This window comes from Mytilus californianus, unplaced genomic scaffold, assembly GCF_021869535.1.
Source record: "Mytilus californianus isolate M0D057914Y unplaced genomic scaffold, xbMytCali1.0.p SCAF_1, whole genome shotgun sequence".
NCBI lineage: Eukaryota > Metazoa > Mollusca > Bivalvia > Mytilida > Mytilidae > Mytilus > Mytilus californianus.
This window is the reverse complement of record NW_026262581.1, coordinates 8,891,104-8,915,148: the sequence shown is the minus strand read 5'-3', so window position 1 is coordinate 8,915,148 and position 24,045 is coordinate 8,891,104. Positions and strand designations below refer to the sequence as shown.

General features: G+C 32.8%; 1 protein-coding gene across 1 annotated transcript in view; it reads left to right on the top strand.

Annotated features, from left to right (window-relative positions):
• The window catches only part of LOC127699747 (caspase-3-like), a 29,225-nt gene extending 6,982 nt beyond the window's left edge, over window positions 1-22,243 (top strand). Inside the window, exons 3-6 of the mRNA XM_052203064.1 lie at window positions 1,600-1,853; window positions 3,363-3,541; window positions 17,273-17,450; window positions 17,918-22,243. Of these exons, the coding sequence (XP_052059024.1) occupies window positions 1,600-1,853; window positions 3,363-3,541; window positions 17,273-17,450; window positions 17,918-18,153 (847 nt within the window). The 3' untranslated portion in view covers window positions 18,154-22,243. The remainder of the gene's footprint in view (window positions 1-1,599; window positions 1,854-3,362; window positions 3,542-17,272; window positions 17,451-17,917) is intronic.
• The last annotated feature ends 1,802 nt before the right edge of the window (window positions 22,244-24,045 follow it).

Below are 24,045 nucleotides of genomic sequence, written 5' to 3'. Positions count from 1 at the left end.
TTGGGTCCAGTTTTCAAATTGGTCTTCATTAAGGTCCAAAGGGTCCAAAATTAAACTTTGTTTGATTTTAACAAAAATTGAATATATGGGGTTCTTTGATATGCTGAATCTAAACATGTATTTAGATTTTTGATTTTTGGTCCAGTTTTCAAGTTTGTCCTAATTGGGGTCCAAAATTAAACTTTGTTTGATTTCAACAAAAATTGAATATGTGGGGTTCTTTGATATGCTGAATCTAACCATGTATTTAGATTTTTTATTTGTGGATCCCGCTATCAAATTGGTTCATATTGAGGTCAAAAGGGTCCAAAATTAATTTCAAGCTTGAATGTTGTGTCCATACTTGCCCCAACTGTTCAGGGTTCCACCTCTGCGGTCGTATTAAGCTGGGCCCAGCGAAGCATTTTATTTTTGCTTAAATTGGGGTCCAAAATTAAAGTTTGTTTGATTTCTTCAAAAATTGAATTATTATGGCTCTTTTATATGCTGAATCTAATGGTGCATTTAGATTTTGGATTTTGGGCCTGGTTTTCAAATTGGTCCAAATTAAGGTCTAAAATTAAACTAAGTGTGATTGCATCAAAAATTGAATATTTGGAGTTCTATGATATGCTGAATCTAACTGTGTATTTAGATTTTGGATATTGGACCATAATAGGTAAATGTCCAATTTCAAATTTTTTAGACCACATTCATTCTGTGTCAGAAACCTATGCTGTGTCAAATATTTAATCACAATCCAAATTCAGAGCTGTATCAAGCTTGAATGTTGTGTCCATACTTGCCCTAACTGATCCGGTTTCAACCTATGCGGTCATATCAAGCTCTGCCCTGTCGAGCATTTTATTAGTTTTATGTGTTTTAAAGTCTTATGCAACGAGTTTCTTGTAATTTTGATGTTATCGAAATCATTGAACCAATGCAAGGATATATACTAAACTAAGTCCTGTTTGCACTTTTTTTTAATATTTATTATGAATCTATAACACCATATTGACAAATAATATTTCATTCAGTGATTGTTGATCGCAAGCTAATTAACTTTCGTGTTTGTTGAAGAAGTTAACTGGATCGTGACATTGATAAAAAATCAACACAGAGCATGTGAAGCACATGACAAATAAGTGAATTGATAGAGCCATGATAATTTTTTTTATATTTTCCATGCATTCCTATTTGTTAATTAAACTTTTCTTTACAGTTGTTAAATGATTTGTTGTATTAAGTTTGTTCTTTAAGAATCAGTTATTACTATTTACCTTCAATTACACGTTTTTTTACATTCTTTCATCACTGTTTTTCCCTCGCACTTGCGCTGTGCAGTGGCCAAAGTTCTATGGAGAGGACTCGTATGTATGGTCACTGCATATTAGTACATGAAAACAATGTTTCAATAGCAGTACATGTGTGAGGATTTTTATTATATAAAAGGATTTTGTTTTACAAGAAAGTTCACATACACATGTTTTAAAGTAAAACTTAGCCATTCAAATATATAAAACATATTCAACTTTTTTCTTAAATACGAAGTTTCATATGACATTAAACTAATTCTCAAAATGTTCTTTGAATATAACATAGTATCTTCTCATTTGATAGACCAAGAACAGGACCACCTATTACAGTTGCAATTACCAAGGAAGAATTTGATAGTAAATACTACGAAATAAAATCAGGACTAGTTCTTGTACTCAACAACAAAGAATTTCGTGTAACAGGTGAAAATTTAGGAGACCGTGCTGGTAGTGATATAGATGCTTCCACTATAAGCCAAAGATTTTCAGAGTTGGGATTTGAATATGAACTCGAAACAGATTTATCTAAATCTACTACGATTGAGTGGTTTGAAAGGGGTAATTATAGTATATAATAAAACTTATATTTAGTTATTTATTGAAAACCATTTAATCTATTTTGACATATATTTTAATATATTTATCTTCTACACCAATATTTACATCATTACATTTCTAAATATAGAAAAAGCATTTTTTGCATCATCTGGTTTCATTCACATTAACTTTTTAATCAATTTGCCTTTGTGAAAATGACCACTATGAAATTTTCAGCAGAGGACATTTTAGTGAAAAAAATCTGACATTTTAGCAACAAATTATTACCCATTTTAGTGCAAGGTTTTTACCCCATTTTAGCTAAAAGTGAAACTATCAATGCCCATTTTAGCAGAAGATTTTTCACTCATTTAAGCCAAAAGTTAAATTATCAATGGCCATTTTAGTGGCAGAATCATAAATAATAAATTATAAATTTCAATAGAATCAAGAAAGCACAGTTTAAAAAATATGTCCATTAAAATACAGCGCTCAATTCTTAAAAGGTTAATGCAAATGTTAATAGTCCTTTGTAGCCTGGAATTTGTATCATAAAGAACATATGTAATGTGGCCACACTTTAAAATAATTTGGTTTGCCAAAACCCTACCCATAGGTAGAGACAGTGGGTAAGTAGGTAGGCATTTTCTTTTTTTTTTTCGGCAAAGAGAAATTGAAGTGTCAGATGTTTTTTAGTCTTCATGTCTATTGATTAAAAAAAACTTTTTTCACATTTAGACTCTTGATATACCCCTGTACAATACTATTCATAAAATTGCAAAAGGAACTGTTCCTTCTCTTTCTCTTGTCTAGATTGAGATGCACATAAATTACTATTCATGGTTTTAGTTTTGTGATTATTATTTAACATTTTAAGTTTTCGCTAAAATGGGCTATCGAAAATACAGGTGAACCGAATGATCCTGCGCTTAAATGTCCCCTAGTAAGGCTAGTAGTTCAAAATTCTTGGCTTAAATGTCTTGGGGCCTGAAATTTTACCTGTCTGAAAATGAAAACAATTTGTCAAAAAAGTGAAACGCTGTTGTCAACTCCCCTTTAAAAAGATTCAGATGAGAACAGTATTTAATTACCAATTGGTTTTAAAAAACTGGTCTGTATTTGAATCAATCAGGATCAATTTTAATATGATTATGTTCTATATATTTAAACTCCTTTTCTGAAACATTTCATTGCTAAAACTATCTAATTCTCTGTGGATATGTATATACAAACAATATATAACAAGATGGGAAATTATCAATTCAGGCTTTTTTTGTTGAAATTTTTCATAATACACAAATGTATACTGTAAATTTGGAAATTATTGCGAGGTTTTTATTGACGCAAAAAATGCAACTGGTGGAGTATTGCAATAATAAGAACTCGTCTTCTGATATCTTATTCATATAGCTGTATGCAGATTTCCTGAAATCGCAATAATTAATCTCACATTTTTGTCCATTCTTCCAAAATTGCAATAATAAATGCACTCAATGATTTCTGATTTACAGTATTCAGTATGTATTGTAGTAAAGAGACAGTTAATTACCAAACCAGTGGATTGTTTTGTATTGGTGGTTTTGTCCCATGGAACTGAGAATGGGGTTTATGCCACAGATCAATTGATGAGAATTGAAGAAATTGTAGAAACCTTTAATGCCACAAATTGTCTACCACTGAGATTTAAACCAAAAGTTGTCATTATACAGGTTAGAAATTAAAGTACTTTTTTATTCCCCACACAATTTGCCGAGGGTATAATGTTTTTGACACACTGTTCTTCAGTCAGTCATTGCCTCTGTCTATGATATCTCTTTGTTGTTGCTGTGATATTGCACACATATAAACGTTTTATTTCTAAATATTTCCTGTATACAATTACCTTATTTGTCCAGGTAACAGACCAAGGGTCCCTGTTTACATGAATGAACCATCTATCAAGGGGTAATTGCATCTTCATTTTTTATATGCCAGTCTAAGATGGGACCTATTATGGTATACTGTTGTCTGTCTATCAGTCTGTCTGTCCGACCTTGGTCAACACTTCGGACAATAACATAAAAATTTGATTATCAGATAAATCTGAAATGGGGACCATATTTTATGGAGGAAGACTTAAAAAAATATGACATATTAATTCTTGTTACTGGAACATCATGTTCATGTTTCATCAGATCCTATTTAAATTTGTATGAAGGTTTCTGCACATCAATACCTTTTAAAAATTAGTTCTATAATCAGAAAAATCTGAGATAGGAGACAAATTTTTGCTATGAAAAACATGCCAGCAGGTCTTTCTTTATAAGCTCTTCCACTTTTAGGAGGTTAAGGCCATATGTTACAGAAAAAAATCCTCGTTTAATTTTTAAGTCTCCCAAACGAAGTTTGGGAAGACTTATTGTTTTTGCTCAGTTCTTATTATTATTATTATTCTTCTTCCTCTTCCTCTTCCTCTTCCGCCGCTTTTAAATTTGAACTTGTCCGCACCCGTTCTCCAAAACCGCTTGTCAGATTAACTTAGGGTTTCACAATATGTTAGACTAACATGTCTAGTGGTGCAATCAGGGTTTTGTTTGTGCAATGGGGTTTATAAAGGGGTACTTTGAGGGGCAAAAAGAAAAGAGGGTTTTACTATAGAACCCTATGGGATTTTATTTTTTTAAATTTTCAAATGATTATAAATTGAAAACCATTTGTGATAGACACAATCTTTTTAATTGAAAATGTTCTAAATGATAAAACCCATTAAATGAAATACAGGGTTAGTCCCCAGGGGTCATCCCCACCCCCTGCCATTAATGAAAGTTCTAATACCTTGTAAGTGGTCAAGATCCCCACCCCTAAACCATATATATTCTGGTTTGTCATGCTAAGATGGTTTGAATGATATACAGGGTTAGTCCCCAGGGGTCATCCCGACCCCCTGCCATTTGAGAAAGTTCTAATATCTTGAAAATGGTCGAGATCCCCACCCCTAAACCATATATATTCTGGTTTGTCATGCTAAGATGGTTTGAATGATATACAGGGTTAGTCCCCAGGGGTCATCCCGACCTCCTGCCATTTGAGAAAGTTCTGATATCTTGTAAATGGTCGAGATCCCCACCCCTAAACCATATATATTCTGGTTTGTCATGATAAAGCACATGAAATGAAATACAGGGTTAGTCCCCAGGGGTCACCCCCACCCCATGCCATTTAAGAAAGTTCTAATATCTTGTAAGTGGTCAAGATCCCCACCCCTAAACCATATATATTCTGGTTTGTCATGCTAAGATGGTTTGAATGATATACAGGGTTAGTCCCCAGGGGTCATCCCGACCCCCTTCCATTTGAGAAAGTTCTAATATCTTGTAAGTGGTCAAGATCCCCACCCCTAAACCATATATATTCTGGTTTGTCATGCGAAGATGGTTTGAATGATATACAGGGTTAGTCCCCAGGGGTCACCCCCACCCCATGCCATTTAAGAAAGTTCTAATATCTTGTAAGTGGTCAAGATCCCCACCCCTAAACCATATATATTCTGGTTTGTCATACCAAGATGGTTTGAATGATATACAGGGTTAGTCCCCAGGGGTCATCCCGACCTCCTGCCATTTGAGAAAGTTCTAATATCTTGTAAATGGTAGAGATCCCCACCCCTAAACCATATATATTCTGGTTTGTCATGATAAAGCACATCAAATGAAATACAGGGTTAGTCCCCAGGGGTCACCCCCACCCCCTGCCATTTAAGAAAGTTCTAATATCTTGTAAGTGGTCAAGATCCCCACCCCTAAACCATATATATTCTGGTTTGTCATGCGAAGATGGTTTGAATGATATACAGGGTTAGTCCCCAGGGGTCACCCCCAGCCCCTTCTATTTAAGAAAGTTCTAATATCTTGAAAGTGGTCAAGATCCCCACCCCTAAACCATATATATTCTAGTTTGTCATACCAAGATGGTTTGAATGATATACAGGGTTAGTCCCCAGGGGTCACCCCACCCCCTGCTATTTAAGAAAGTTCTAATATCTTGTAAGTGGTCAAGATCCCCACCCCTAAACCATATATATTCTGGTTTGTCATACCAAGGTGGTTTGAATGATATACAGGGTTAGTCCCCAGGGGTCATCCCGACCTCCTGCCATTTGAGAAAGTTCTAATATCTTGTAAATGGTCGAGATCCCCACCCCTAAACCATATATATTCCTGTTCATCATTTCTCAAACATTTGAATGACGTATACGGTCAGTCCCCACTGGGTTCCCCCCACCCCCAATGTTCTAATATCTTGTAAATGGTTGAGATCCCCACCCCTAGACCATATATATTCCTGTTCGTCGTTTCTCGAACATTTGAATGATGTATAGGGTCAGTCCCCAGGGGTTCCCCCCACCCCCAATGTTCTAGTATCTTGTAAATGGTCGAGATCCCCACCCCTAAACCATATATATTCTGGGTTGTCATGCCAAGATGATTTGAATGATATACAGGGTTAGTCCCCAGGCATCACTAATGCATTAATTTTACTGGACCAAACCAATTTTCACTGGACTTTGTCCAATGTCAGGCGACACTGGAAATTACGAATTATGGGAGCTTCGTTTGGGAGACTTCGTAACAGCATCCTGTTACAATCATTTCTTGTCCATAAAATTTTTACGCACTAGGTCAACTTTGATATGCAATATAGAAATATGCAAAGAAAATTGTATCTCTATGACTAACTTTTTATGCCCTGCCCTAGCGGAGGGGGCATTAAGTTTTACCCTTGTCCGTCTGTACATCCATATGTACGTCCGTCCGTACGTCCCAAAATTGGTTTCCGTTCTTTAACTTTAGTTTGCCTCAACCAAATGTTATGAAACTTATACACAATGCTTATTACCACATAACACAGATCAAGTTGGAATTTTGGTGGCGTCACTTTTAACGTTCTAGAGTTATGCCCCTTTACAAATGGAAAATATGCTGAAATATTCGTTTCTGTTCTTTAACTTTAGTTTGCCTCAACCAAATCTTATGAAACTTATACACAATGCTAATTACCACAAAACACAGATCAAGTTGGAATTTTGGTGGCGTCACGTTTACCGTTCTAAAGGTATGCCCTTTACAAAGGGAAAAATTGTTGAATTTTTCGTTTCCGTTCTCTTTCTTAAGTTTGCCTCAATCAAATGTTATGAAACTTATACCGGTACACAATGCTTATTACCACAAAACTCAGATCAAGTACAAATTTTGGTTGAGTCACTTTTACAGTTCTTGAGTTAAATCCCTTTTTAACGATATATGCAAGCGGGGGCATCATCTGTGTCCCATGGTCACATTCCCCATTTATTTTTAGATATTTCAGTCTGAAATAAGCATGTTTTATTTAAAAACACAAAATTTCATTTTTCAATACTTTTCTGATAAAATAACACTACCTTCAAACAGAAAGTTATTTTTATTGTTTTTGTATGGAGTGTTTTCCTAAATTGATGGTTGAGTGTAAATAAGTTTTTGTAAAATAATCCAGTAATTGGTAATAGAAAGCCGTAAACAATTTTCTTGCCTATACCAATGCATACAAAAATAATCTACTGTTGATTTTTTTCTTGTTTTAATTTTGATATAACATTCTTAAAGCAGTAAATTGTTGATTCCAAAGAAAAGAATGGGAGACCATGTGCTTATTGTTTTAGCTAGAAATAAAAAAAGCTAGTTAGTCCCCTACCGACGAATTCGAAGGGGACTTTAGGGATGCACTCTGTCCATCCGTCAGTCCGGCAAATCAGTTTTCAACACTTTTTAGGCAGTTAAGCTGCCTTATACTACCACCCTAGATTTGTGTTCTTCCCACTGAATGGTGTAAAAAGTGCTATTGTTATTATCTAGCTGGCTAATATGTTATTAATAACTAATTGGGCACTTTTTTCATACTTTCAATTCTGGAATACAAAAAATATGACCAGAAAAACCTTAAATGATCGTCGAACCACCCAAAATTTTTGAAGTTGCATATAGGAAGTAGTGCTCAATAGAAATCTGTACGTAGTTTATTATCACATGTGCTTTTGGCTAAGATGTCAAAGAACAATTGTATGAAATATTTCATTGCCAAAAATCTCTAATTACAAGTCGTTTACATTTCCCAAATGACAAACGGCGCAGGAATATTGTTCATGTACACCAAAACTCTATGAAAGAGGAAATAAAGTTATACATAGTAGTCTAAGTTGGCGGTAATTTTAACTTACACGAAACGTAAGCTTGTAAGTATTCTGATGTTATAAAGTAAGTTTTGTTTATCATGATCTTCTTTTCGTTTAAGAAGATTGTGATTAATCAATGAATTTCAATTAAATGTATGCACATTTAAATTCCTTTCTTTTATTATATTATTCCTTTCATCACTGAACTTGCCAAATAAAGTTGTTGTTGTTTTATGAATGACGAAGATGAAAATTGACGTTGATGGGATGTTTTAAGAAATGTGGACAACTCGTCCCCGAGACAAGTCAGACCAAGTCCACTTGGACCGCTTGTCAGATTTACTTAGGGTTTCATAAAATGTTAGACTAACATGTCTAGCGCAGCCATCAATCTTTCGTTTATGCCTTGGGGTCTATTTAGGGGTATTTTGAGGTGCCTAAAGAAGGGAGGGGTTTACTATAGAACCCTATGGGATTTTATTTTTTTTCAATTTTCAAATGACTATTACTTGAAAACAGTAAGTGATAGACACACACGGTCTTCAGTAATAATAACAGGACAATAGAACAAATCAAATAAAATATAGGGTGAGTCCCTGGGGGGTAATCCCACCCCTTCAATTTGAAAATGTGCTTTTATCTTGTAAACGGTCCCGATCCCCACCCCTAAACCATATATATACTTGTATGGGACAATAAAACAAATCAAATGAAAATTTGGGGGAATCCCCAGTGTCACCCTATCCCCTTCTGTTTGAGAACTTGTAAACGGTTGAGATCCCCACCCCTACTGCATATATGTAGGACTCAAATGTATGGTGGGTTCCAGATCTATGGCAGATTCCTAATCTATGGTAAATATGACGTCATGCCATCCCAGATCTATGGCAGATTTGTTAAAATCCTAATCTATGGCAAGTTTTGTAATTTCCTAATCTATGGCGGATTTTTGTTGTTTCCAAATCTATGGCAGATTGTGTGCAAATGTAGAGCAAGGCAGTACATATACAGTCACTAACTTGTCTTAAATAAGTTGAAATGTACGACAACGGGAGCATGTCTATAAACATTTGTGAAATAAAAATTTCATAATGGTCAATCAAATCGTGATGTCAACCATAAAAAAGTGTAGAATTTATATACCATAATACAGAAATCGGGATTAAAATTATCTTCCCCGGAAAAATAAGCATATCCTAATCTGTGCATGGTACCTGTTTAATCCATTAATTTAAACAACTAGAAAAATGGAAGTCCCTTAACAAACAAGAAAGCAGTTTTTTTTATAAAAAACAATTTAAACAGTTTGACTTTTCGCATAATATTTATTTCAGCGTTAATCAACCTTTTTTAACTGGTGACGATTTAAGTCAAGGTGGTATCCTGTGATTTCATTTTCTCACTTTAAATACTTTGCCAGCCGTAGACGCTAAAATATTTGCTATAACTCCATTCCCAAAATATCCACTACTATAAACAGCTGTGCCTTTCTTGATCGCGGGATTTGGACGGTGCAATAATGAGTGTCCCTCCTATGGATAAAAGATGACATCTTCATTTAAACCATCTGCAAATTGTTCTAGAGAGAAAGCGGAAAGTGTTTTCCTGAGTATTTTAAACACAGGACTTCAGGAAAGTTTGGAGAGCCAACAACTTTACTGTCGGCGACAATTTATATGGCGTTATTTTATTGTGACGTTATATGTTACTCTTTTTCCAGGAAAATTACGTAATTCCTAAATCTGCCATAGATTTGGAGAAAACAAAAATCTGCCATAGATTTGATTTGTTTGGCGTTTGTAACGTCATATTTGCCATAGATTTGGAACCCGCCATGGATTTGAGTCCTACATATATATTCTTGTATGGAACAGTAAAACAAATCAAATGAAAGATAGGGGAATCCACAGGGGTCACCACCCCCCTTGTTTTTTTTGAAAACTTGTAAACAGTCGAGATCTTCACCCCTAAACAGTATATATTCATGTATGGGACAAGATAATAAATCAAATGAAATATAGAGAGTCCCTGTGGTCACCCCCACCCCTTTCTTTTTGAAAACTTGTAAACGGTTGAGATCCAAAACCTTGCACCGTATATATTCTTGTATGGGACAATAAAACAAATCAAATGAAATATAGAGAGTCCCTGTGGTCACCCCACCCCTTTTTTTTTTTAAAACTTGTAAACGGTCGAGATCCAAAACCCTACACCATATATATTCTTGTATGGGACAATAAAACAAATCAAATGAAATATAGGGGGAGTCCACAGGGGTCACCCCCACCCCCTTCTTTTTGCAAACTTGTAAACGGTCGAAATCCCCACCCCTAAACCATATATATTCATTTATGAGACAAGATAACAAATCAAATGAAATATAGGGGAGTCCCTGGGGTCACCCCCACCCCCCCTTATTTTTGAAAACTTGTTAACGGTCGAGATCCCCACCCCTAAATTGTATATATTCATTTATGGGACAATAAAACAAATCAAATGAAATATAGGGGAGTCCACGGGGGTTACCCCCACCCCCCTTATTTTTGAAAACTTGTAAACGGTTGAGATCCCCACCCTGAAACCATATATATTCTTGTATGGGACAATAAACTAAATCAAATGAAATAAAGGGTAAGTCCACGGGGGATCACTCCCCCCCTTTTGAGAACTTGTAAATGGTGAGATACCCAACCCTAAACCATATTTATTCCTGTTCGTCATTTCAAGAAGATTTGGATGACATACAGGGTCAATCTCCTAGGGGTCACATATGCATATCACTTGACTAGACCTAACCAATTTGTACTGGACTTTGCCCAATGTCAGGCTACCATGGGAATGACGAATTATGGGAGCTCTGTTTGGAAGACTTCATAGCAGCATCCTGTTACAATTATTTCTTGTTTGTTATAAAATTTAATTGATGCAAAAATAAGTCTAGGTTAATTGAATTTACTTTACTTATTTTTTTAATTATTTCTGAGCCTATAAAAATTTTCATTTATGGCTCATTTTAAAGAAAACATATAAATCTTTCAAGCAGTGTAAAAGCCCAAGAATGTTTGACCAACTATTTTATAATCACCTGTCATTTTACTCCAAACTTGGGATGGAGTGACATAATGGACTTGGTGAAGGTAAGGGTCATTTACATTTACTATCGGCAGGTTAATCAGAACTCACAGTAGTAAACCTTTGGCTGATTTGTGTCTCATAACTCGGAAGCAAGTCCATTCATACTATTACAAACTCGTACTACGTCAACTGGTACCAACGTTAACTACCAACTAGAACAACTGCAATCATTGCGAACTTGTACCACTGCAAACTCATCATTAAAAATATACATTGATATATGCATTGCTTTTGAAAACCTTGATAAAATATTAATTAATTTTCCTTAATAATCAATTCATTAAATAAACATACATGTACAATATACAAATGTTTAATGTTTGTTCTTTCAAATCTTTAAAAAAAAAATGAAGCAATACTGCCACAGTTTTCATAATTACGTTTGCCTTGGTTTTTTGGTTAACTGCCTATAGCGCTTACAGTGCTTTGATTTTTCTTCGTGCTTGAAGATATTAATTTGATATTTGGTATATTGTTTTATCATGACAAGCTACAGATCAAGTTCGATTTTTGTCCCGGTCTGATTATTTTGTGCTGAGTTATGGTCCTTGGACTTAGAAAATTCACTCAAATAATCAGTTTTCCGCACCTTTTTTGTCATGCTTGAAGATATTGATTTGATAATTGGTAGTGTTTTATTATGACAAGTTACATATCAAGTTCAAATTTTGTTTCGGTCTGATGACTTTGTGCAGAGTTATGGTCCTTGGACATAGAAAATTCACTCAAATAATCAGTTTTCCACACTTTTTTTCGTCATGCTTGAAGATATTGATTTGATAATTGGTATAAATATAGTTTTATCATGATAAGTTACAGATCAAGTTCGAATTTTGTTCTGGTCTGATGATTTTGTGCAGAGTTATGGTCCTTAGACTTGGAAAATTTGCAAATACTAACTGATTTGATGACATTAGTGATTTTTCTGTAAAATTTAGGATGCTTATCGTTAGCAACATTGTGAAAACAAGGCGTTAAATTTGGATGCATTATTATGTGCCCTTGCTATTGTACCGTATTACTTTAAGGGTATATGAGCTTTCTCAGTAAAGCTTCTTTTGTTCTATGATATTTCCATATTGGAAGCCCTGTAGATAAGCAGATATTCACTTCTATGTCCTTTCAGTCTTTATTGAATGGTTGTCTTAGCTATTATACCATATCTCATACCTTATATATTCAAATGTAGACAATATAAAGTTTTTGTATATCAACAACAATATAGATATTGCATTTGATAGGAACTTTTAGGCATCATAGGTTAAACATCTTTCAGATGATTTTGACATTCAAATTTTAGTTAGATTTTGTTTAAACTATACTGTGGATACATTTATTTTCGTGGGTATCAGTTTTCGTTGGTTGAGGAAAACTTACATTTTTGTGGATATTTGATTTCGTGGATTTACAAATCTCTGCAAATACAGCCTATGAAAAATTTGTAATTCGTTGAACATTTGAATTTGTGGTTCACATGTACCCACGAAACCCACGAAAATTGGTATCCAACGAATAATAATGAATCCACAGTATTAGAAAAAGAGCAAAATGTATTATTTCAGATTTTGATGACCTTTTAACTTAAGGAGTCCTTATTCATTTAGACTTATATAAACCTTACTTTAATACTAAATATTGAATGATTTTCGGTACCAAAAAATATGGGAATGTTAGGACACTGCAACATCTTAATTTCATTAACTCTCCAAATTAAAAGTTATAACAGAAACTATTCATATGTTTGAAAATTCTTTCAGCTTTTCAGTTCAGATAAGATTTTAATAAGACATGTATTAAAGTAAAAGTTGCTGACATCAAAAAGCTTAATTAACATATAAACAATCTCAAATTTACTTGATTTTTGTTTCATCAATTTTGTTTGTTTCATGCAATTTCTGAAAATCCTATATGTAAATTTTTTAAAACATGCTAGTTCTGATGAATATGAAATTAATCCCACCACATTGTTCACAAATATACAGGTATCTGACTATACCTTGAAAATGGAAAAAGTGATGAACTTAATATAGACAGAGAAATGCTCTAGAAATTAGTGAAACTACAACAATCTTTAAATATATATAAAAACCCTTAAATTTTCTAACAGATGTCAGCAGGTTTTAAAGTTTGAGTTATTTCCCTTTCACAATTCAAATCTCGCCACTTTAATGCTGATCAGCACACTACTTTACATCGTTCAATAATTTCTGTACACAGAACTTGTCCAAATGTCTGAAATTCAAACAGAACGGATTGTTTCTTCAAACATGTCTTCTGATAATGTCAGTAATAGACCAATGTCTTTGGGAAAATCCTGGATAAACCTTGGAACTTTTGTTGAAGTAAGAGTGGAAGCCCTGATAAGTAAATCATTGCAAAGATGTTTGAATTTACAGTAGTTTAGATTCATTTGTTCACTTTTCCTTGGGACCCTCCTCCTTTTTTTATCTTGATCAGTAGATTAACAAAACATACAGAAAAGAAAATACAATAAAAACCAGTACAAATCGTCGTGTGAATCTTATAATGATGTACTTCCCATTTGGTAATAGTGGTAAAAATTTGAATTAAAGTTTAAAAGCGTAAATATTCGACTGAGTCATAAAAATTTATACTGTAAATTGGGTTATTTTGGTTGTAGTTTTATTTTGGGCTATTTGGTGCCTCCAATGAAAGTGCCAAAATTAAACACACGAAAATAAAGCAAACACTAAAAATTGAAACGCAAAAAATCGCTTACCGGTAAGACAATATTGTAATGTTAATTGTCGGGGAAAATATTAAATGTTATATTTCCTACAAGTCTATACATAGCCAAATCTGCAAATAAATAGCTGGTATAATTTGACAACAACACTATATAATTTTTACTTAATTGTCAATTTTCTGAAATTGTTAAGAAAACACAGCATGAATTTTTTTTTCACACATGTCATAAATATGCCAGGATATTGCTGATTAGACGCAGTTATTGGTAATTAGAATATCAAAACTCCTTGTAATCCTTTATCTTCAATTAATTAACATGTACTGCCAGAGGCAAGGATTAAAATTTAAATCCTTGATCGTCAATAGATTAACAACTTCAAGTACTGTAATAGAGATGATTAAAATTTATTTCATATGATATTTGTTAAAAATAAATAATCTATTTAAAAAGTGATTTTGATTTTTAAGATTTTATTTCATATTTTCTTAAACTTTGAACGACGATATACGGAATTATTTGCAATTGCATCCGTATCCGATTCCTTCATTAAGTTAACTTTATCGTGTTTCTAGTTTAAGAAATTCAATGATTTTTTGTCAATAAACTGGTAAATAAAGGCAAATATGAATGAGCTTGCTCACTACTGTTGTTCCAAAATTAACCATATCAATTGGACGAAACACCAAAATTACACACACCAAAATAAAACACATGCCTTTCGAGAGAAAACCGCCAAAATATCCAGACGCCAAAATTTTCCAATTTACGGTATAGGAATGGAATTTACATACATGAGGAGTATCTCTTTGTTCGATTTGGTTTTTTTATACGTTGGTTTAAGGGACGTATTATGGTATACTGTTGACCGTCTGTCCGTCCGTCCGTCCGTCCGTCGTCAACATGTCGGACATTAATTCAAAAACGCTTGAACCAATATGCATGAAACTTTGTTGAATTGTTGATATCTATTGACGTGAGCTCCCTTTCGTTTTTTATAAATTTCAGATTTACCCTTTCCGAGTTTTGGGGTTTTATTCATTACAAAAGGGGGATTTTCCAGTTTTCGAACAATAACTCAAAAACAATTTCGCCAATTTGCATGAAACTTTTGTGAATTGTTTATATCTATTGACGTGAGCTCCCTTTCGTTTTTTATAAGTTTTGAATTTACCGTTTCTGAGTTTTGGGGTTTTATTCATTAAAAAAAGGGGGATTTTCCAGTTTTCGGACAATAACTCCAAAAAAATTTCACCAATTTGCATGAATCTTTTGTGAATTGTTCATATCTATTGACGTGAGCTCCCTCTTGTTTTTTACAAATTTCGTACTTACCATTTCCGAGTTTTGGGGTTTTATTCATTAAAAAAGGGGTAGTTTCCAATAACTCAAAAACAATTTCACCAATATGCAAGAAACTTTGATGAATTGTTTATTTCTATCGACATGAGCTCCCTTTTGATTTTTATAAATTTTAGACAATACGTTTCTGATTTATGGGGTTTTATTCATTACATAAAGGGGGATTTTCCAGTTTTCAATTTCAATTTGACAATAACTCAAAAATGCTTTCAGCATTTTTTATGAAACTTAGGTAAATTGTTTATATCTATTTTTGTAAGCTCTCTTTTGATTTTTATAAATTTTCGATTTTATGTTTCCGAGTAATAAGATTTTATTTGTTTATTATAGGATTAAACGCCTTTTTAAAGGAATTTATTGGTGTATAAACTGGACAAAGTCACTCACAAACATATCATAATAGTCCTTCGGACTTTTATTTGTTTGTGAGTGAATTGGTTGAGTTTATAAGGAATTTATTGGTGTATAAACTCAACCAATTCACTCACAAACAAATAAAAGTCCAAAGGACTTTTATGATATGTTTGTGAGTGACTTTGTCCAGTTTATACACCAATAAATTCCTTTAAAAAGGCGTTTAATCCTTATAATTCTTCAAAATTGGAGATAAGGAATTTAATTTCCACACTCTGAACCTCTGTCACATGTAAATTGTATATTTATGTCACTGAATTGGCCAGGTGCATGGATATATATTTTGGTTAACGCCAAAAAATTTAATCCATGAAATTTGCTATCTGATAAAAAAATTTAACTGCAAAAATATCTTATTATCATTCAAATGAATGTTTTATGTTTATTTTTTAATTTAATGATGCACCCAAAGTGAAAATAAATATTTTTAACGTCGCCACCATCTTGTTTACATTTGTTACAAAAAGAAGGTCGGTCAACATCGTCTATCGAAAAATAAACAACGTCAAGAACAACTACCGGAAGTCATCTCGACCAATCATATCAAAGTATTCCCTAATATGCAAATCATATAAGAATTATAGTCTGACAACAGATTTACTAAGTATTGCGCAACAGCACAGTCTATTGCACAACAGCAAGAAATCTTGCCAATTTCAAGTTCTTTGACTACATTTATTCAGAAACCTATAATATATCAAATATTTAATTACAATCCAAATTCAGACCTGTATCAAGCTTGAATATTGTGTCCATTTTTGCCCCAACTGTTCAGGGTTGGACCTCACTACAAACAATGCTGTTTTAGAAATTTATCCCTACATTTCAATTGGAGATAGATAAAGAAAAATAAAGGCAACAGTAGTATACTGCTGTTCGAAATTCATAAATCGATTGAGTGAATTTTTTACTGGTGTAATATCCCCAATTTTGGACTGCCGGATTTGCTAAGAATTGCTCATAGATTGCTTTCAAAAGCATAGTACTACTAAGATAATTTTATTAACAATTATTTAAATGCAAAAATACCTGAAAAATAGTGGAGATACAACGCTTTAAAAATATTTTTCTCTGCTTTAACTAGATGAATGAGCCATTATAATCCAATGGGAATAAGGAGATAGAACAGTGTAGTTCTGACAAAAACTCGTAGTGTAGAAATCTTGTATTTTAGTTGTATAGGAAGATAGACCATTGCACTTGGATCTCAAATATATTGCTATCTCCATTAAATGATTTTTATCAGAAGTGGACATATAATACTATAAGATTCTCATGACGAAATGTATTCTATATATATATAAAAAATCTATTTGTACATCATTACTTCTGACTTGGTTTGTTAACACAATAATAGTTCCTAAAAGAAACTGGAATAAACATGATTAAAACATATGGTTTGGTTTGAGTATTGTGGATAAACCTTAGTTATTAAGGAGGGAGGGAAAAGGGCACTTTTCCTTGGGAATGAAGATTTGAAGATTTGTTGCCGATTTGTTACTGGATTACTTCTTACTAGATCAATAATTGTTTTCATTCAGAAGTTTCAGCAGCATATCATTTTGTTAGCAGTAGGTCATTGTTCATTTTGTTAAGGAAGACTTGTAGACAGTACCAATAATTTTTGTTTTGCTTTAGTCATGCAGAGGAACAAACTTGAGTCATGGGATTAATGTCGGACTTTCGGATCCAAACCGAGCTGATGCTATGGGAGACCCAACGGAATATAATGAATGGTTGGGGATACGTCCGGTAACTCAAACTATTCGTCTTCCAAATGAAGCTGATTTTTTATTTGCATATGCAACAGTTCCAGGTACTTAATTAAATGCAAAAATACTTTAGTAGTAGGTAGTTCATATGATGTATTTGTGAAAGAGGTAAATTTACAATTAGAATCCGAAGAATCTTAGTAAGATTTCAAATAGATGAAAACCATACTCTCCAAATAATAGAAAACATTAAGATATGGCATTAATTAACTAGTTTCCTGACTTGGGATAGACACATGAAAATGAAGCAGGGTTAATTGTTCAACAAAATACAAGTTTCCAATAATATTCAATGTAGAAAAGGTAAAACCAAGAATTCAAGTATCCATGAAAATGCAAGTTATCCTCAATTATCAAAAATTGGTACCCAGGAAAAAAAAGGAATTCTCAAAAACTGTATTTTAATAAGTCAGTAAGTCTTAATGTTCTTTACAGTAAAATGTGTCAGTATTTTTATACAAATTTTACTACTTGTGACAAGGTATGAATTTTGAAAATTGCAATATTGCAGGTGCTGGAGCTTTTAGAAATGCTGCAGAAGGTACTCCCTTCATCAGACATCTGTCAAAGGCCATTGAAGATATGGAAGTAAATGAAGATTTCTATTCTGTACTAACCTCAGTAAACAAAACAGTGGGGATGACATATAAGCCAAATAACGGTGAAGCCGAGTACAATGATATAGTTCAGATGCCCTGTTTTGTGTCACACTTTACCAAAAGTTTACGACTAAGGCAGGCACGTTAATATGGGATGATTAACCAGTATGTAGGCTGTAGTTTGTTCTGTTTTGTGCATGAGGGTGTGGATGTCCAACTTTTCTTTATTTTTTAGACCATTTTTTCTCTATTTTTTATTTATTTTGCCTATTATTCTCTATTTTTTATAATTTAGCACCCCATTATTCTCTATTCTTTATTTTTTTGACTGTTTTTTATTATTCTTTATTTATGTTGCCCTTTATTCTGCACTTTTTGCCCATTACTCTCTATTCTGTAAACCCCATCCAGACCCTCATTCATGGTACAAATGAAAAAAAAGTACCCTTATTTTTCATATTTTCAACATAAGAGAACATTACATACAACATTTGGTAATGACATAGTAACATTACAAAATATAGATTTATTTAACACATATTAATGCCTTATTTCTTTATATTTCTGGAACTAATTTAAAAATACATTGTATTACATATACATTTACATACTTATTAACAGAGTGTTAAAATTACATATGTTCCCATACATGTACTGAATGGAGCAAAAAAAAAAACATTAAGAGGTCCACTCTAGTCCTCCTGTTCAGTTTTCAATCCACCTTTATTAGAAAATATGATTGAAAAAATACCTAAAAATTATCATAGTTTCAATGTTAACATTTTATTGTATCTATTTCTGTTGGTTAATTAAAAAAAAGAAGTCAAAGGATCCTGGAATACAGTTACCGGTACAGTTCAATGTCTTCATTGTATAATTTGTATGATATTTGACACATTATAGGACAATTCACATTGATATTGGAAAATTTTCTGATTGCTTAAATTGCTGCATTTATAGTTGTCACCCTATGCAGCTTTATGCAAAGATATTGGCAAAATTCCATTACTAGGACCCAGTACTGGACATTTGATATATGTCATTGATCAGGTCAATATTAAGGACATGACACAAATATATCATTGTGTTTAAGGGGGGTTTGATTGGTTAACCTAGGTGATTTTTTTTCCGGAGTTATATGCAATTTTCACGATTTTCATAATTTTCATTGTTTAGATATGATAAATTTATTTAAAAAATTGGCAAGAGCACAGATTTTCTGTAAGTACTTATGCATTGTATGAACAAATTGGTCCCAAAGAAGTATAAAGTATTACTCAAGAAATGTAAATATAAGGCAAGTATGTTGATCCAAATTGACAGAGTTATTGCCCATGGACATAAAATATGTGCATCAGCAGTGGACATTGAAACATATTTCACTTTTAATTTGTTGATTAACAAACTACTGACCTGTTTTTTTTTTAGAATAGATTAGATTGTGTTTTTTATACCCCGCTTTAAAAAAGGGGGGTATACTGTTTTATTATACCCCGATTTAAAAAAGGGGGGTATACTGTTTTACCTCTGTCTGTCCTTCCGTCAGTCTGTCTGTCCCATGAATATTTTCGTCGCATTTTTCTCAGGAACTACTTGACAAGGATTTCTGAAATTTGGTTTCAGGGTTTATATAAGTAAGTTACACCGTGTGATGCGTTTTCAGATTCATCACTCAACAACTTCCTGTTTACTGAACACTTGTATTATTTTACACATGATAGCCAAGTTGAAAATTTCGTCACATTTTTCTCAGGAACTACTTGACAAGGATTTCTGAAATTTGGTTTCAGGGTTTATATAAGTCAGCTGTACCATGTGATGCGTTTTCAGATTAATCACTCAACAACTTCCTGTTTACTGTCAAATATTTGGGCTGGGCATAATGTTATGAAACTTATACACAATGCTTATTACCAGAAAACACAGATCAGGTTTGAATTTGGGTGGTGTCACTTTTACTTTTCTAGAGTTATGCCCCTTTACAAATTACTGTAGTGGAGGGGGCAATGATTTTTACCCTTGTCCGTCTGTACATCCGTACATTCCAAAATTCGTTTCAGTTCTCTAACTTTAGTTTGCCTTAAGCAAATGTTAGGAAACTTATATACAATGCTTATTACCACAAAACACATCAAATTTGAATATTGGTGGCGTCACTTTTACTGTTCTAGAGATTTGCCCCTTTACAAATGGAAAAATTGCTGAATTTTGTTTTCATTCTCTAACTCAAGTTTGCCTCAACCAAATTATTACCACAAAACTCAGATCAAGTACAAATTTGATTAGCGTCACTTTCCCGTTCTTCAGTTATGTCCCTTTATAACTTTATATGATATGCAAGCGGGGGCATCATCTGTGTCCATGCATCTGTGTCCCATGAACACATTCCCCATTAATTTTGTTTCATTTTCCCCTCAGATTTTTATGGGATTACATTCATTGATTTTCATTGTTGAAATGTACATGACATGGGAATATTTGTGTACAGCCCTCAGTTGATTTAGATATGTCGTTACGTAATAGTAAGAAATTATGAATGTGATATCTGACTGTTTATGGCCAATAAATATCACATATTTGTATGTGTCATATATGTGAAATGAATTAAAAATATCTATCTAAGCAATCTAAGGAGAGAGGGGAGGGTAATGCAACTAAATGCTCTAAGTGAGGCTGAATTATGTATATGATGAAAATAATATTTTAACATAAATGAGATTACAGATTGTAGACTTGTTTTGAAAACTATACGATTTAAGTGACTTATAGTCCCATAGGGTTGGTGTTCTAGTAATTGTTTTCACCTACTGTATTACTACACTGTATTATACACTATTTGTCAGAAACACAATGTCAATAAATAATAATTAAGTTTAGTAAATGTAGTTATAGAATGGCATAATTTTTATGAAGTACTGCATATATTTTTATGCCCCCACCGTAGCGGAGGGGGCATTAAGTTTTACCCTTGTCCGTCTGTACGTCCGTCCCAAAGTTGGTTTCCGTTCTCTAACTTTAGTTTTCCTCAACAAAATGTTATGAAACTTATACACAATGATTATTACCACAAAACACAGATCAAGTTTGAATTTTGGTGGCGTCACTTTAACCGTTGTAGAATTATGCTTCTTTACAAATGGAAAAGTTGCTGAATTTTTCGTTTCCGTTCTCTAACTTTAGTTTGCCTCAACCAAATGCTACGAAACTTATACACAATGCTTATTACGACAAAACACAGATCAAGTTTGAATTTTGGTGGCATCACTTTAACCATTCTAGAGTTATGTCCCTTTACAAATGGAAAAATTGCTGAATTTTTCATTTCCGTTCTCTAACTTAAGTTAGCCTCAACCAAATGTTTTGAAACTTATACACAATGCTTATTACCACAAAATATAGATCAAGTTTGAATTTTGGGGGTGTCACTTTTATTGTTTTTCTTATTTTGCATAATATTCAATAATTAAATTCCATTATCTTATAAGCATTACCTCATACATTATAATAATGTAAAAAAAATCAGGTGACTTTACAACTTAGTTTATATTATTCAGTGAATTTTAAATTTTCAATTTTAGAAGTACTTATAGAATAGGCCAGTATATTGCATCTGCTTTATCAATTGTTCCAAAGCAGGAATTAATGTATAGATATGCAGTTTTAATTTTGAGTACATGGCCAAGAGAAAGTGTTCATTTCAGACTTTATTTCACATTGAAATGAGTTTTATTTGGCATATCTTCTTATGCATAAGCAAATTATTTATAAACTCTTAGTCATAAGAAATAGTAAACATTATCACTTCATTATTATATTAGAGCCACATTTCTGCTTTCTCTTAAATGAAAATTACCTATTTTTATGCTACTCTACACCCTCATTTTTAGTGACATTTGAATGGTTTTTTTTAACAGTTTCAAAATATTTTTTCTTTCTTTTAACCGACTTGTACAGATGGTTATTATATAAATGTATATATACTTAATATATTGTTATAATTCATCATTTATATTAAAGGAAACAAAATGTTGTATAGAATTATCAGGTCTGACTACATATTTAGGTCAGTGCTTACAATCATCATATCCTTTCTGTTCCTACTTGTATTTAGTATGAGCATCATAACCAATCCATTTCAGCTATTTATATTATGTACAGCTCAGTAGTGCTAAAAGTTAAGATTGTTTTATATTTTTATAAATTTTTTATTTGATTTTTTTTTTTAATTTTGTGATTTCTGTAATCATGGTAATATCTATCATTATCACTGTCAGTATTGTTACTGTCCATTTTTTATCTAATACTTTTATGAAATTCTAATAGGCTGTACAATCAACCAATATATAAAATTGTCATGAAAAAATGTATGATGAATGTCTCTAATTCAACCAAGTAAATCTGGGCATGGGTAGCTGTCAGATTTTTTTCACACAAGAAGTTTTCCTTCATTTTTGCTTTCAATTGCCATACAACCATGTTCTTATTGAAATTTGGCGGCCACATTAGCTGATATTATTCATAGATACCAGGGGAGAAATGAAGGACCCTCTAGTTCTGATTTATTAGAAACACATTGTTTTTACATGTGGAGAAATATTGTGAGCACAAAGTTTTTATACAAAAATTCACATATTTCATGGTATCTGTGCAGTTTTATCATATGTGGATTGAAAAAAGCATATTTTATATTTGTACCATACATGTAAATAATATGAAAATAAGTAGATGTGGTATGATTGACAATGGGACAACTTTCCATCAAAATTGAAATGAGGTTGATGTAAGCAACTATAGGTCACTGAACTGCCTTCAACAATGACTAAACTCCATACCATGTATTTAGCTTTAAAAGACCTTAAGTATTTTTTAGGAACATTTTTATTTAAAATGATCGAGGTATTACTTTACCTTTCATTTTTATTGCTATATTTTGAGACATTTATTCTGAATTGTATTTAAGAAGGAGAACAAAATATTTTAAATGTTTTTATAAGTGAAATGTTGTAGAGATATTTTCACAATTTTTTATGTACATGTACTTGTTAAGTTTGTGTTTGCTTTACCGGTTTTGTTATTTTGTTTTAATTGTTTAATACATTTGTATATATTTCATGATCTGATTTTCATAGTTTTAGGAACAGATTTTTTATCTTGCTTTGAGGAAGGTGAAGAAATGAGACTTAAGCGTGCTGTTTCCACTACCAGTGACTTAGCGTGCAGTTTCCACCACCTGTGGTGGCTTCGGAAGCGTCAGTGGCTCTAACAATTAGTTTAAAGTTAAAGTTTGTGATTAGGTCAGTTTAAGGGGAACCACTTATGAGAAGTCAATGGTATTTGGTATGCAGTGTATAAGCATTTGTATATCTCATTTCCATTGAAATTATATTATTTGGCCTGCCCCCTCAGTCATGATAAGTCAATGATATTTGGTATGCAGTTGTTTTAGCATTGAAATATCTCATTTCAATGGAGATTATGTTGCCCTGAACCTTCAGTCATGGTTCATTTACTGTGGATGTTTTGCATAGTTAACATGATAAAGTATTGCAATTTGATATCAACATTTGCATTTTACCTTCAATATTACATACTGCAGGCGAGACATATCTCTGTGTCAACAGTTTATTTTAATAGTTGTTTTCTATAATCAAATTATTTACAAAATAAATAAAACTATACATAGAAACCATTCTGATTGTTAGTTATCTGTAACCTCTCTTTGGTAAGTTAGGGCTTCTGTGGCTGAGTGGTCTAAGTACCGGTAGTTCATTTACTGTATCACTTGCCTGTCAACACTGAGGTTGTGAGTTCGAACCCTCACGTTGTGGGTGCATTTGACTCCAATTTGAATTAACTCGGGATTGCCAGGACCCATTATTGTAACTCCAAGACATCCAGTCTCAATGCTGCATGCTTAGCAGAGAAGCAGTAAACACCAAAAAATCAATCAATCAATCAATCTTCGGTAAGTTTGTTGATAGAAAAGTAACTCTTCTTATGATCAAGATAACCAAATCAATAATTTATTTATTTTGATAAA